General features: G+C 41.5%; 1 protein-coding gene across 1 annotated transcript; it reads left to right on the top strand.

The window, feature by feature from the left end:
- Positions 1 to 496: 496 nt before the first annotated feature.
- On the top strand, positions 497 to 2,995 carry LOC134202286 (uncharacterized). Its single transcript, XM_062677347.1, has 3 exons — positions 497 to 655; positions 720 to 2,860; positions 2,925 to 2,995. Exon 2 carries the CDS (start codon positions 814 to 816, stop codon positions 1,831 to 1,833), a length of 1,020 nt encoding a protein of 339 aa, XP_062533331.1. The 5' UTR covers positions 497 to 655; positions 720 to 813; the 3' UTR covers positions 1,834 to 2,860; positions 2,925 to 2,995.
- The last annotated feature ends 11,588 nt before the right edge of the window (positions 2,996 to 14,583 follow it).

Here is a 14,583-nt window from a genome sequence, read left to right as displayed (position 1 = left end):
GACCTCCAAATACCCTACCTCGCTAGTCTTCACCACAGGTGCCTCACCCTTCTTCTTCACGCTTCGTTTGGTGCTTTTTGCCGCTCGTCTATTTTGCTGCGGCTTTTCTTCGTCTTCTTTTGGACCACCTGCAGGGAGTCCCTAAGTTGCTGTCACCGGCTTGGTGACTATGCGGCAGCCATTTGTTTGCGTAAAGCCTCCCTTTGTTTTTTTGGAGCCTCTTATTCGCTCGTCTCCTGGAGAGGATCTCCACACCGTTTCGGGCCGCCCTAGCTACTTTTCTCCGTTATTGCCAAGTCCTCCAGGGACCAATCCAGGTGTTACCGCTGGGCATATACTGAACGCCAGTAGTCTAACACGTTACCTCATTTGAACTACACACTAGGCCTGTCATCGTTGAATGGCAATGAGAAAGATAGATGTTTAGATAGTATGTGATTTGGCGAGTAAAGGTGCCGAATTCTTATTTGCACGTTAATTTAAGTAACTCGAATTGAACTTTGTTGCCTGTGAATAAAAATCTAAATGATAGTGAAAAATAGATGATAGCTTCGAAGAATTTATAATATTTACAATATTTATAGAATTCAACGTGAAATAACCTAATAACCATGTGGTATAGCGCAGATTATTACACGGCCAGGACACTGAATGTGTGAGTAACATGACAACGATTTATGTATGAGATATGAGGTTTGATAAATAAATATTATTTGCAGTTTAAAGCTGCACAACACCCACTAGTGCTGCTGAGAACACTGTGTCGGAATACTTGCCCTTGCCCTCCCAAACAACACTTTAAAACATTCAGTCATGTACTCAGAGCAGCATCATGACTATCTACCATCATCAGAGATTATACGAACGGAAAGCTGCGTGAATTGCTCGCGCGCCGATTCGAACCATCGATCGTGGAACTGTGACCGATTGGATATAGCGATAGTAGACCGATACCGGAACAATCGGGTACCACGATCCAACGAGAACTCTACTCGTATTGCTATTCGGCTGCAACTACTTGAAGCAGAGCGCGCAATCCAGCAGCGCGAATGGGAGGCGACTAAAAGAGCAATAGAGCAAGAGAGGAAGGCCATGCTTCAGAAATATAAATTACTGGAAGAGCGGTTGGCGAACCGACGAAAGGCGACCAAATCCAAACAACTGGATCTGACCGCCACCACTACTGTAGATGCTCTGTACAGCGAGGCTGAAATAAACAATTCATCAGCCGATAACGTACCGGAGCAGGATGAAACGGTTGAGTTGGAAAACCAACATTTTGCTATACAACCAATAGCCACCGAATCATCAGTCGATCTGCTACATATGAAAGAGATCCAGCAGCGAAAATGTCGCGCGTTTCTCAACATTTCTTCAAACGTTCCAAAACTACATTTTGATGGTAATGTGGAATCATCGAATGAAAGCTGTGTTCCCCTTGCACTGCCTGCGATACTACAGTCCGATATACCGTCAGCAAGAACAAAACATCAATTCACGACTCGGTCGAACTGCTTTGGAAACCAAAACCCAATCAAGCTGTTTCATACAATGGAAGAGACAATATTAGTATTTGCAGCGGAGCCTGCTATACGAATAAAAGTAATCTTTACCGTTCCTTGCTTTCGGGTCCATGAAGCAAACACAAACTATTTGGTCAATAGAATCAAAATTGATCACTATATCGGATCAAGCGCAGCTTCCGCCTTCGTTAAAGCAATTGCGCCTGAACCTGATCCTCCTCCCACGCTGTTTAATACGTGTCAATTAGCTACGAGGAATGTATCTGCAGCTGCCAGAAACAGAGAAAAGATCGGTATGAGCAATTATTGAAATTGTTGATCAGCAATGTGATGCGATCGATGCCAGTAGAATGGATGTAGTAACAGCGTAAGGTGACAATGGACACAGGTGTATTGACGAGAGGACTGTTTCGTGCGGAATTGACCTCGGATTAACTGCTAGCTACATATGAGGACAGATAAAGAAGAAAGATGAGGCGCATATCAGATTTATTACTGTAGCTTACGCTCAACGGATGTCGAGTTTATCGATTATTGATAATGATTATCAATCTGCGTCATACGAAACCATTAAAAATGAAGTGGAGGACTTTGTTAAACAAGTTTCGGTTGGAAAAAAGCGAATGTGATTTTGCGTTTCGTGCAACATGATGAGTAGCAATATGATATATCTACCAGCTCTGCCAAGATTTTGGATGAAATAATTTGTGAGGCAAATCTATTGTTCTACTTCCTTTTATAAGATACAAATTATAACTTCTTATTCTATGTTGTAAAACTGAAATGTGCATCTAGTAGTAGTTCAAATATAGAATCTAGATACGCTTATTTCGGCATTCAGGCACACAGTGGCAGGGAAAACATATGAACTACACAAGTTAGAATGCGTAAAGCCAGGTTTTGAAAAAGGGCAAACAATGCACTATGTTACCAGCCATGAGCCAGCGGAATTGAATTATTGGTAAAACTGAAACATATGACCAGTGTTACGAGGGGGAGTGTTACCGCTGGGCATATACTGAACGCCAGTAGTCTAACACGTTACCTCATTTGAACTACACACTAGGCCTGTCATCGTTGAATGGCAATGAGAAAGATAGATGTTTAGATCGTATGTGATTTGGCGGGTAAAGGTGCCGAATTCTTATTTGCACGTTAATTTAGGTAACTCGAATTGAACTTTATTTGCCTGTGAGTGAAGATCTAAATGATAGTGAACAATTGATGATAGCTTCGAAGAATTTATAATATTTACAATATTTATAGAATTCAACGTGAAATAACCTAATAACCATGTGGTATAGCGCAGATTATTACACGGCCAGGACACTGAATGTGTGAGTAACATTACAACGATTTATGTATGAGATATGAGGTTTGATAAATAAATATTATTTGCAGTTTAAAGCTGCACAACACCCAATAGTGCTGCTGAGAACACTGTGTCGGAATACTTGCCCTTGCCCTCCCAAACAACACCAGGTGTTTTCTGAAATGCTGCCGCTGACGAACGGGCGTTTTTGGCTGTAGTCAGCTCGCTCTCGGAATTTTCTGCTTCCTGCGTTTGATTATTCCAATCTGTCATTACTGATCCGAGGGCTTTCCAGATCTTTAACACCAGCTCCTCTATTTGCGATGAGAACTTCGGCTGTTGTTGAGCCATGTTCCACCCGTGACTCGTGGGCAACTGCTATTGCGGTTTGTCGCGTTGTTGCTGCTCCTGCTCCTTTATCTGCTGATGCTCGCCTTTCTCGTCTTAGCTGGCATTCGTTGCTTTCTGGAATTTTATTCATGATAAAAGGGTCCCTCCTCCGGGCCGTCATCTCTACCTGCTGTAGATAGTCGCCAGTTGTGATCCCATGGGTCCCTTGTAAACATCGAGGTCCATGCAGGGACGGATTTAGGTACATAAGATTTGTGGGGGCCCAAGGCCACGCCCCTATATTTTGACGTAGGACTTACGTCTTTCTTTACTATACTGGGTGTCATTTAGATTTTTGGAAATTAAGAGCGTTAGGCTGAAAGGGAAGATTTCAAACGTTACTAGTGCCTTTATCTTTCGATGGATTTTCAAGATTCATATATCAATCGACTCGGACACTCTCCAGCAATTTGCCAACTTTATTGAAACTTAAGATTTTTAACGATAAGCTAATGAAAATTTTGTAGCGAACTTCCTTTTTACGATGTATTGTTCACGCTCAAATGTTAATAATCACCTTTCCACGATGTGTTAAGCGTTCTATGCCGAAGGCGCAGCACTGGTCTTTCGGGTTTTTAGTTCAAACACTCAACTACGGTTAGAATAAAACTTTATTATTTATGTATCACTTGTTTGTACAATTATAAACTTCTTTTACATTTCAGCACTTATTTATTACAATTATTACAATTAACACTTTCGTATAATTATAAACTCGAATATTTTCGTTTTTACAAACTTTTGCACTATTTTCCGTATGACAATGTCTTTCCCAGAGATACTAACACTTTTTGTTTATCGATACTTATTCTGAGACTCTCACACCGATTTTCGATTTTACCGCGACGGACTATTTAACTGTTCACTTTTATCTTTTTCAAGAAGTTAATTAATTTAAACGTAGATCTCGATTCGTGCACTAGTCACAAGTGTCGAGGTGTCTAAGGGACAACCCTGATTCAATTGGAGTGTTCGGTAGGCCGGCTAGGGGAACCTAGAAAGCGCCGAATTCCAATAAAGGAGCTGCTGAATATTTGGGACTGACCCCGAGCTTGGAAAAGCGCACGGTATATATAGTCAATCCGAGTTCTGAATTTCATAATGATTTCATGAATTGCATCAGACTGGACTTTGGACCCCACGAAAGGTCCAAGAATCCTTAAATAACGTAACCATTTTCCTCATCCCACATTTATCTATTCAGACTATGTGGTTTTAATTTAAACTTCGTAAATATCCTCAAGTTTTGGCTTCCATTCATTACTCAACTTTGCATTCTTTATGGATGCTCCCTAAAGTTCTTTTGCACGAAATGCTTGATCAGCTTATTTGAAAAATCCATAAATTCCGAAACAACTTCCTTTTTATTCCAAATTTTTACAATTGTTATTTAATTTCTTGTTATAGATTAGCTAATTCAGCCTTAATATTGGACTTCCATACTTTACGAAACTTTGCCCCCTTTTTTGGATGTCCCCTTTGAAATTCTCTTGGAAAAATTCTGTTCTCTTTCCATTCTCTGAAACTCTCTTATTTCGAGCACACATTCAAGTGGCTACTTCAATTTACTAATGTATTAATTCATATATTTTTTGTATAAAATGAGTATCTCTAAGTCCAGCCCCTTTCTTTACACCTAAACTTGAACATTGCTGTCTCACAGAGTAATGTTCAACAAGTCCCAAAATGAATCATAATGCATGATACTACTAAACCAACGGAGTTGTGAAAACCTTCACTTAAAAATCAGTATTCGAACCCAGCATGGGTTCTTTGTAAAACAGCGCACCATACCGTCGAGCTATTAACAGTTACCGCTTGTATTACTCTTTGATTTTAATAAGGCTCTGTCTCATTTGGAGAATTAAACTTAAAAGTGACAGTTCGAAAATTAGCAAATAACCCAGTCAAAAGAATGGCTGGTGCTACCCAGCAATTCCAATAAGACATCGTTGCAAAATGATTCGATATCTGTCAAAAGTAATCTTGCTCTGCGAGCAGGGTTATTTGATAATTATTGAAATGTCACTTTTAAGTTTAATTTCAGTTTAATTCTCCAAATGAGACAGACCCTAAGTATTCTCTTAAAAATCAATCAATCAATATTTTTCTCTTTCTTTCAACTGGGATTTTAATTAAATTCCCCTTTCCCAAAAGAATCATTACCCTTTCGGGTCGGCTCTTCCTTTTCCGAACCACTCAGACCCCAATATCAATATTTCTTTTCAAATTTATATTGGTAAGAACAAAATCATGTTCTCTCTGTTTTTCATACTGGGCAACAAACCCCTTTATACCAATACACTTGTATACGTGCATGTAGATTCAATGAAGACTCTTATTGTCTCTATCATTTTGGCTAAGTTATTATTCCGCGCTCCTCACCCAAACAAATTCTTTCCTTAGTGTCCTATACATTGCGCCAATGCATCATCATCAATGACGATCGCGGCTATGTACCGCTATATCGTACGCTGTCCAATATGTGAGCACGTTTGAACATGTCAATCCACCGCGCTCCCGTTAAGTAAATCTGACTAAGCTGTTTTCGACGGTTTTCGCCAAACCGTGATAAGGGTATGCGATATTTCACATAACTTTTAAATTGATGAAAAGTAAATTAACCCAACAATTCCTACAACATTTTAAATTTATGTTGATTGCTTAAATTACTTTGCGTTGAGTAATTGAATATATTCGCCCTTGTTTTTAAAATATCTCACTGCCACCAGTATTTAAAATTGTTTTAGGAAGGTGTCGGCACATAAGGCGGTGCACAAATCTTGTCAAGGTCAATAAAAATTTCATATATAATCAATCTCGTGCATTCCTAACACGGACATCAGAATGCATTGCCACGTGCTTCGGATCCGTTGGGAATAAATTCAGTGTGCAACCGTCACCCCTCGTATTCGAGACAACATTTAGGTTGAGGCATGATGGACACACCATAGTTGTGTTATCGAATGTTATTGTTTATGTTTTTTATGTTGAATAAATTGTATTCGTCGAGTGAAGTCCAAGCGACCGGTTTATTTATTCTCCGCTCCGGAAAGCCCAGTTTATTTTCTCGGTCCACTGTTTTCGTTGTTCCCACTGTTGGTGCGCTCAACAGGTTATGGGCCCAGGAACGATTCCCGTTCTCCATCTTAGTGGGATGTTATGGCCGTCGACGTTATCGCAGTGGGATCATGGATCGGCCGCATAAGTCGCGTGGCGCAGTGGGATCATGGATCAGCCACGTAAGTCTTGGGTAGCGGCGGACGGCATTCATCAGGAGGTTGGAACGTTCGGTAGGATGCTGGCTGGTCAGCGTCCAGGAGGAGCGTCGGAACATTCAGGAGCTGGTCAACAGAGGGTGCTGTGCAAACGTCGGATAGAGGCCATTTGTACGGGCAACGAATTTGGACCAGGAGGAATTGTTCCAGCGAGGAGGAGCTCTGGACGGGAGGCTCGGTGTTAGGAGGAGCCAGGAGAGTTGCGAGGCGTGCACACTAAGAAGGAGTGTTGGAATATCAGGTAGTGTGCGACGCTTCGCTGTAGATCGAAGATGGATAAGAAGCGGGCGCCGGTTAGTTGTAGTTGCTCTTTGGTATAGATTAAGGAAGTTTGTTATGGATTATTGTATATACCTATTGTTGAATAAAGAGAACTGCAGCTGCTGGCAGAATTATCAGTCAGTAGCCTGCCGTGGTGTAGAGAGGAAACTCTATTTGTTATTCTTCGTGAGGGGGTTCCCTTCCTATGGCCAACAGGATCCACCGCAAGATTTACTTTGTGCATAAAAGAAGCAATGCCTTCTGTGTGCGAGTCATTACAGTTTGTGACAGCAGCGTGTACTGACGTGCTTTTCGCTCCCGCATTTTTTTGCCGTTCTGTGCTTGATGATGGTCGGATGCAGTGGTGTCGGTTGCGATCGATGCAATCGCTTCGCTCGGAGTTCACGGCTAAAGGCTGCGAGGATAGTGGTGGTGGATGAAGAATAGTAAAATTAGTCTGCTCATCCAGGGAAAGTGATTGGTTTGATAACCCTTAACTATAACAGTTCTGATTCCTTAGCAAAACAATCAACTACACTATTGAATATAGAAATTTGATTAAAAATAATTATTCTCATTCATTCGCAGCAGGCATTGGCAATTAAATGATACTCATTCAGCAATGTTATTGATATCCATTTTAAATAAGGAAATTTTGCCGTATTACATGTAAATGTTTTAAAATAGTCCGCAAAAAATCATTTCCAGAAGAATATTTTTAATAAACATTATTTTATACTTTGGTTCTCATTTTCTGAGAAATTATATTATTAAACTGAACTAATAGTTTGGAAACAAAACATTAATAGAAGTTTGTGCAACTAGTTGCAAAAGGATGATTTTTTCAGCACTTGCATTGCACCGCACTCCTAGCAACGCCAGAAAACCGTCGTCTGAAAGCGTTGACACGGGACTTCCTAATGAGCAAAGTTCGCCTAATGAAATGACAGGAAGTAAACATAGCCAATAGCAACAGCAACATAGATAGGAATTTTGCAGAATCTATAAGACTGATATAGAGAGGGAAAAAGTTGTGAAGCCGGTGCACAATTCTCACTTTTCTTCGAATTTTCCTGCCACGTTCCGTCACCTTGCCACGGTATCTACCGTCCGCGCATAAAACCGATTTTCCAAGCTAATTAATTGGAGATGAAAAATTTAATAAAGGGACATATCCATCGTGGTATACGTTGATGCTCAATAGGTAGGCGAACGCAAACAAGAAAACCCTGATTAATCTACCTTGCGATGATGGTGCCTTTCTCGAGCTTCATAAATTGTTTGCATTCTTGTACACAAACTTCCGCTATTTATGGTTTTCTAATTTCATTCCTTTCTCCGTTCCGATCTGGCCAATCTTCTGTCAGAAACGATCCTTTTGAATGTAACTTATTGCAACCTGCTAGCAAATACGGTCATATGATTGGAATATGACACTAAGGCATTCTATCGAGAATTCGTTTTTGGAGTGAACAAATAGCCTTTTCGTGACACCCTGGTGTACGAAAAAGTAAGAACAAAACGATAACAACCCATAATTCATTGATGTGACGAGGGTCTACGTTAGCCTTTATCAGGGAGCACGAATGTTTGGGATGCAAGTTTGTAGAAGCTCTGATTTTCTGACTTTATGAATTTCGTTCGGATTTCACCACTGCTATCAAGAAGGTATTAGAGGTTCGTTTCAATTTCAACAGTTTTTCATTTTATTTTTTTCATGATACGAAACTTTGAAAATATTTCCCAAAAAGATTTATTTATTTGGTTTCATTTTGTCTGTGATGTCAGGAAAGACACTAATATACATTAGTTGAGTTTTGCAAACCTTGGTGCAAAAATAAATCGTTAGAAATAGCTTGCTGCAGTGACCCTTGACTCCATTAGTCTCTGACGTCCCATCCGCTAAACCAAACAACCGCACCATTTTTCATTTCGGCAACCAAAGTTTGATCCTCACCGGAATTCAATTATTACATTACCCTGCTGGTTCATTCCATCCTCCCACATCGCTGTCATTGGCTTCCTGTTCATCGATCAAAACCATCCAACCAGATTTCTTCCAACGTTTTCCGCTTGTCGGGCAATAAGTTTGGAATCTCCTCGGGGAACCAAATACTCGAGTGCTCGGCCATCCAACCTTACGTACCGGTATGCTTTGCATGTAATCGACGTATCGATGTTTGCAGCCATAAACAAACAGACGTTGTACTTAGAATCTAGTGCTCCAGTTCCATGCAATGATGTTTCGCGAAACGTTGTCTACAGACACACAAAAGAACTCGGGCAGTGTGCAGACCTCTGGCTATGAATTATACGCAATAAAGGAGATTTTGTGCGGCTTTATCCGTGGTTGATGAAAATTTCGGTTAGTGTTATTTCTATTTGTTCATGCTCCAACGGACGGCTTGTGCAGGATCAGCACTCAAATCTCTTGGACCGAAAACTCTAAATATTTAATGCGGCTTTCGCACGATGTTCGATACCGAAATTCTTTTGCTTGTTGAGTTTCCCGTTACCAAGTTGCCACGATGTAATTTGCTCAGCGATGTGCCTCTGATTTATGGAGAGCCTCCGAATGGGTTAAAGCGGATATCAGAAATAATTGAAATATATTCTATTCATCAAACGTTTTTGCTTCTCTTAGGGGATTTATTTTTATTACCGTACAAGTTGGGACGTATTGCCTTAGATTTTCATAGAAGTTTTTCCATAAGTAAAGTTTATGGATTGTTCAAAACATAATATCAAGAGAATCTGAATGCTTGTCCCGGAAAACTTTAGTGGAAAATTTTAATATTTCCTAAACAGCAACAACTTCAAAAAATCATAAATCAAAAACGTAGAAGCAAATTATGTCAGCAATTTGGAAAGGAAAACCAGAAAAAGTTTTTCCACGAAACTGTGGCCGACCTCTTTGAAATTTTTCAATAAAATATTTTTCAAAAACCAATTTTATGAAAATGTTTGGGCTGTACTTTGTTTTCGCACTTGAGTTTCTGGAGAAATTTCCGAAAAACTTCTGGAGGATGTTTGAAGGAATTCCCGGTGGAGCTTCCGAGAAAATTCCTGGAGGAACTTCCGACGGTGTTCCAAAATAATTCCTGGCGGAACTTCGAAAGGAATGTCTTTGGAACTTCCAAACGAATTTCTGGCAGAACCGGAGCTTCCGAAAGAACTCCTGGTTGAACTTTTGAAGAAATTCCTGGCTGAACTTCCGAAGGAGTTCCTGGCGGAACTTCTGAAGTCTTGGTGGAACTTCTGAAGTCTTGGTGGAAATTCTGAAGTCCTGGCGGAATTTTTGAAGACATTTTCTGGTTGGTCTACTGAAGGAATTTCTGGCGAAGCTTTGGAAGCAATTCCTAGCGGAACATCCGAAAGACTTCCTGGTGAAATTTTAGGAGGAATTCCTAAAGGAACTTCCGAAGGATTTCGAGGCGTAACTTTCTAAAGAATTCCAGGCGAACCTTCGAAAGAATTCCAGGCAAAACCTTCGAAGGAATTCCTGGAGCAACTTTCTACGTAATTCCTCGCAGAACTTCCGAATTCCTGGTGGAACTTTCGAAAGAATTCCTGGCTGAACTCCCGAAATAATTCCTGCCAGAACTTTTGAATAAATTCCTGACGGAGCTTACGGAATTCCTGGCAGAACCTTCGAAAAAAAAATCCTGGCTGAACTTGCGAAGCAATTCCTGGCAGAACTTTTGAAGAAATTCCTGGCGAAGCTTCCGAAACAATTCCTGGCGAAACTTGCGAAGCAATTTCTAGCGGAACTTCCGAAGGAATTTCTGGTGAAATTTCCGATGGAATTCCTGGAAGAACTTTTGAAGGAATTCCTGATGGAATTTTTTTATTTATTCGACTATGATGGCGACGCTTGAGGTTTTGGCTTTCAGTCTTTTGGGATCAAAAACGGGGGTTTATGTTTTCATCCGACGTTTCGGACACATGTTCGGCCAATTGTTCCTTTTTCATGGAGTTAATTATGTTCCGTTTTGTTGTCACATTAGCCCTCAGCATAGGACCTATTTGTCACCACAATTATTGCGAGAAGATTGAAAAATTCGAACCGGGGTCCGACGGTCGACTGTCGGAAAGCTGTTCCGCAAACGTCAAATCACTTGTTGCACGGTAAAAAATTTTGGTTTCTTTTTTCGGTGTGAATGTTGATTATTAAAATCAACGGGAATATGCAACTTTGAACGAGTGTTACATGGCGCTATATTTTTTAAACAAGTTTTATGATACTTTGAAGGCATTTTGTCATATATTTATGTGATTTAGAAACATTTTAGATTTCTCGAATATTCTTAATATCAAGAAATATCAACACTTTTTGTACAGTGCATGCCATTTTGAAGTTTCCGACACTCAGTCTGCTTCTTCTTCTTTGCTCCGCAAAATTAGAATTTTTCTCTTTTCTCGCAATAGTTTACCTTGTCTTATGTGAGGTAGGGCGCAGATTTGAATTAACCCGGCTCGCAGAAACTTTTGGTGCACTTGTCTATTTGGCGCCACTTTCACTCTGGAAATAAAAGTAAAAGTGGCGCCGAATAGGCAAGTGCTCCAAAAGTTTCTGCGAGCCGGTTCCTACCATACAATCGTAGGCAGGTCTTAGGCTACGTCTTCCCAATTTAGCCGTCTGGCTTATTCAACCAGTTGGGGGTAGAATCAGTTGATTCCCTCCAGGCTTACGTCAATCTGGCTATGAACACCGAGTTGGGGTTTCAATGCATGTGAAAATATATCCATGGTCTTTTTTCAAATAATCGGATGGGTGAGAGTGGGAGTTGAAGGAGACTAGTAGAATTAAGGTAGAGCGGCGTCCTGCCGATTCTTGCTGGAAAGCATAAATATGAAGTGCTGGCAGAAGGCTGTGACAAGGCGGGAAAGCGCATACAGACTACCCCGTTAGAATTCGCACTCAGCGAAAGAGCGGGCGAGCGAGGCACTTTGCCCAAGAAAGCGAAGAAGGAGAAGCTTTAATATATCCATGGTCACAATGCCCGAGTTCTTTTGTGTGTCTGAAGACAACGTTTCGCAAAACATCATTGGCACTAGATTCTAAGTAAAACCACTTGCCTGGAAGATGAGGGAAGCGCTACTGGTAGAAACGGACAAAGAGCACTACGTTGACGTGATTAACACGATGCGCAACGCGCAGGAGCTGACAGACCTTACAGGTTCGTAGCATAAGCCGGAAGAGATAATCTTCGTTGACGAGACGAGCCAGCCTTGGACTGAAAGTCTCGATAATAAAGACACAGAAAAATATAATCTTCGTCCCAAGGAAGGACCCTCAGGTAGACGCCACCCTATATGGAGTGCTAGTCTAAGAGTCCTGAGTGAAGGTGCTCTCTACACGATCAAATGACTCTCCATTTCAAGCAGCTGAGCGAGGGCACGACCCGCATTGTATCTCCACGGTTAATGGAAACTGGGTAGCAGACGTACGATGCGAAAACTCCGATCCAGGAGGTGGTGAATACGATGGCGTAGTAATGGCGAAGATGATTGGAATGCCGTACTGCAGGTGGCAGATAGACCAGTTTACTTAGATGATCGATCGGCTGACATCAGACCTGACGGGTCGCCAGTCATGGGGCTTCAATGCGTGGGCGACATAGTGGAGTAGCTGCTGTACCAACTGAAGAGGGAAAACGCTGCTTCGATAGCGAGACCTTCAGTAAAGTTCAAAAAGTGAAGGAATACATGGGAAATCTATGCAGTTTTGAACTGCGGTTCTGGCTCGAATGCCATGCTGAGGATGGTGCTACCTAGGATTGGCAGACCGCGCAACCTGTCTCAGAGCTAGAAGAAGAAAACAAAGGGCTTGCTCGTCGAAAGTGAGGGAGGAACGCATCGAGCTATTCAAAGCGGCAAGACCAGACCATCCAGTAAGAAAGAGTGCTTCGACAGACCATGGCTGTGCCGGGCCGAAACCGGGCCTTTTAAGCGTTGTCAAACGGAGCAGAAGAAGACAATTGACAAAAACTACAAAAACTCCTCGAATTAGTACTTACCCACACATGCAAAACAAGCGTTGTCTGTAGTGTGTGCAGTTGGCCTAGAGTCAGTACTCGTCGATAGAAACCCTTTAAACACGTGACGATATACGAACGATTCATATACCACCATTCTTTTGCCAGTGGAGATAAATCAGTTTCCACGCTGATCCTTTTTTTTAATTATTTCTTTATTAAAGAGGCTTGCAGCCCAAGGCTGGCTCACCTCTGTCACGCTGATCCTCTTCACTTCCTCTGAGTTAAATCATCCAATATCCAGGTCTGCGACATGGCGCTACTAGGACGATACGTGGTGACATAGATTAAAATTAGGTTTACGGGGGACCCGCGATTTCTTCGCTGTTGCTCTTCCGCGACAGTCACGTTGCGTATGCTTGGAGGAACCTTTATTTGTATTTTTTTTCGAACACGAGTTACGAGTTCCATGTACATAAGTTTAATTTTTGGTTATAATTTTTCTTTTGTTTTGTTTTATATTTCATTTATTTAGTTTACATCTAAACAGAACACTGAACCAACAATTTGACGCCACAATACACGGTTCGAGGCCTCATATCTCCATCCTTGAATGCGCTCAACGCTCGCCAAGTCGTTTTGCACCTGGTCTGCCCACTTTGCTCGCTGTGCTCCACGCCGTCTCCTACCTGTCGGATCGGAAGCGAATACCATCTTTGCAGGGTTGCTGTTCGGCATTCTTGCAACATGTCCTGCCCATTAGGGTGGTTCAAAAATCGATTTTGCTCCACAGTGCTCATCTGATTCTTTACCATATTCTGAGTGTCCTCCAAAATTTGAGCTCATTTGGATTAAAACTGATTTAGCACAAACCATTTAAAGTTTGCATGCAAATTAGTATGGTGATTTTTTTTTCATTATACTATTAATGACGCTTCCCCACTATGCGCAGGTTAAAAGAAAACCTAAATAGCTAAAAGGAATACTCAACAGCTTTCACTCAGTGAAAACTGCATCTCAATTAACCGTTCCAATAATTAGTAATCGAATTTAATCTATACCGTGGTTTTCTGGAGCCAATTGCGTATCTCATCAACAAGCAACATTGCTGATCATGGCGCGAAAGCTAGCACATTCAAATTCAGGCTACTATGTTGCACTGCACATTTCAGTGATGCCCTCAAATAAGTTTAACGATCATGACTAAAGATTCGCAACCTGTCTTAAAATCGATTACTAATTATTGGGACGATTAATCAACATGCGGTTTTCGTTGGGTGAAAGCTGTTGAGTATCCCTTTTAGCTATGTAGGTTTTCTTTTAAGCTGCTCTTAATGGGGAAACGTCATTAACAGTATAATGAAAAAATAAATTTCCCCATACTAATTTGCATGCAAACTTGAAACGGCTTGTGCTAAATCAGTTTCAACCCAAATGAGCTCAAATTTTCAGAGGACACTCAGAACATGGTAAAGAATCAGATGAGCACTGTGGAGCAAAATCGATTTTTTGAACCACCCTACTGCCCATCCTACCCTTCCGGCTTTAGCTGCCATCTGGATACCGGGTTCACCGTATAGCTGGGCGGGCTCGTGGTTCATTCTTCGCCACCACACACCGTCTTCTTGCACGCCGCCAAAGATGGTCCTAAGCACCCGTCTCTCGAATACTCCGAGTGCGTGCAAGTCCCCCTCGAGCATTGTCCATGTTTCGTGTCGGTAAAGGACTACCGGTCTTATCAGCGTCTTGTACATAACACATTTGGTGCGGTGGCGAATAGTTTTTGACCGCAGTTTCTTCTGGAGCCCGTAGTAGGGCCGTAGTAGTAGGTAGTAGGGGTA

Source organism: Armigeres subalbatus, chromosome 1 (assembly GCF_024139115.2).
Source record: "Armigeres subalbatus isolate Guangzhou_Male chromosome 1, GZ_Asu_2, whole genome shotgun sequence".
Taxonomy (NCBI): Eukaryota; Metazoa; Arthropoda; class Insecta; order Diptera; family Culicidae; genus Armigeres; species Armigeres subalbatus.
This window is presented reverse-complemented; position numbering and strand designations above follow the sequence as displayed.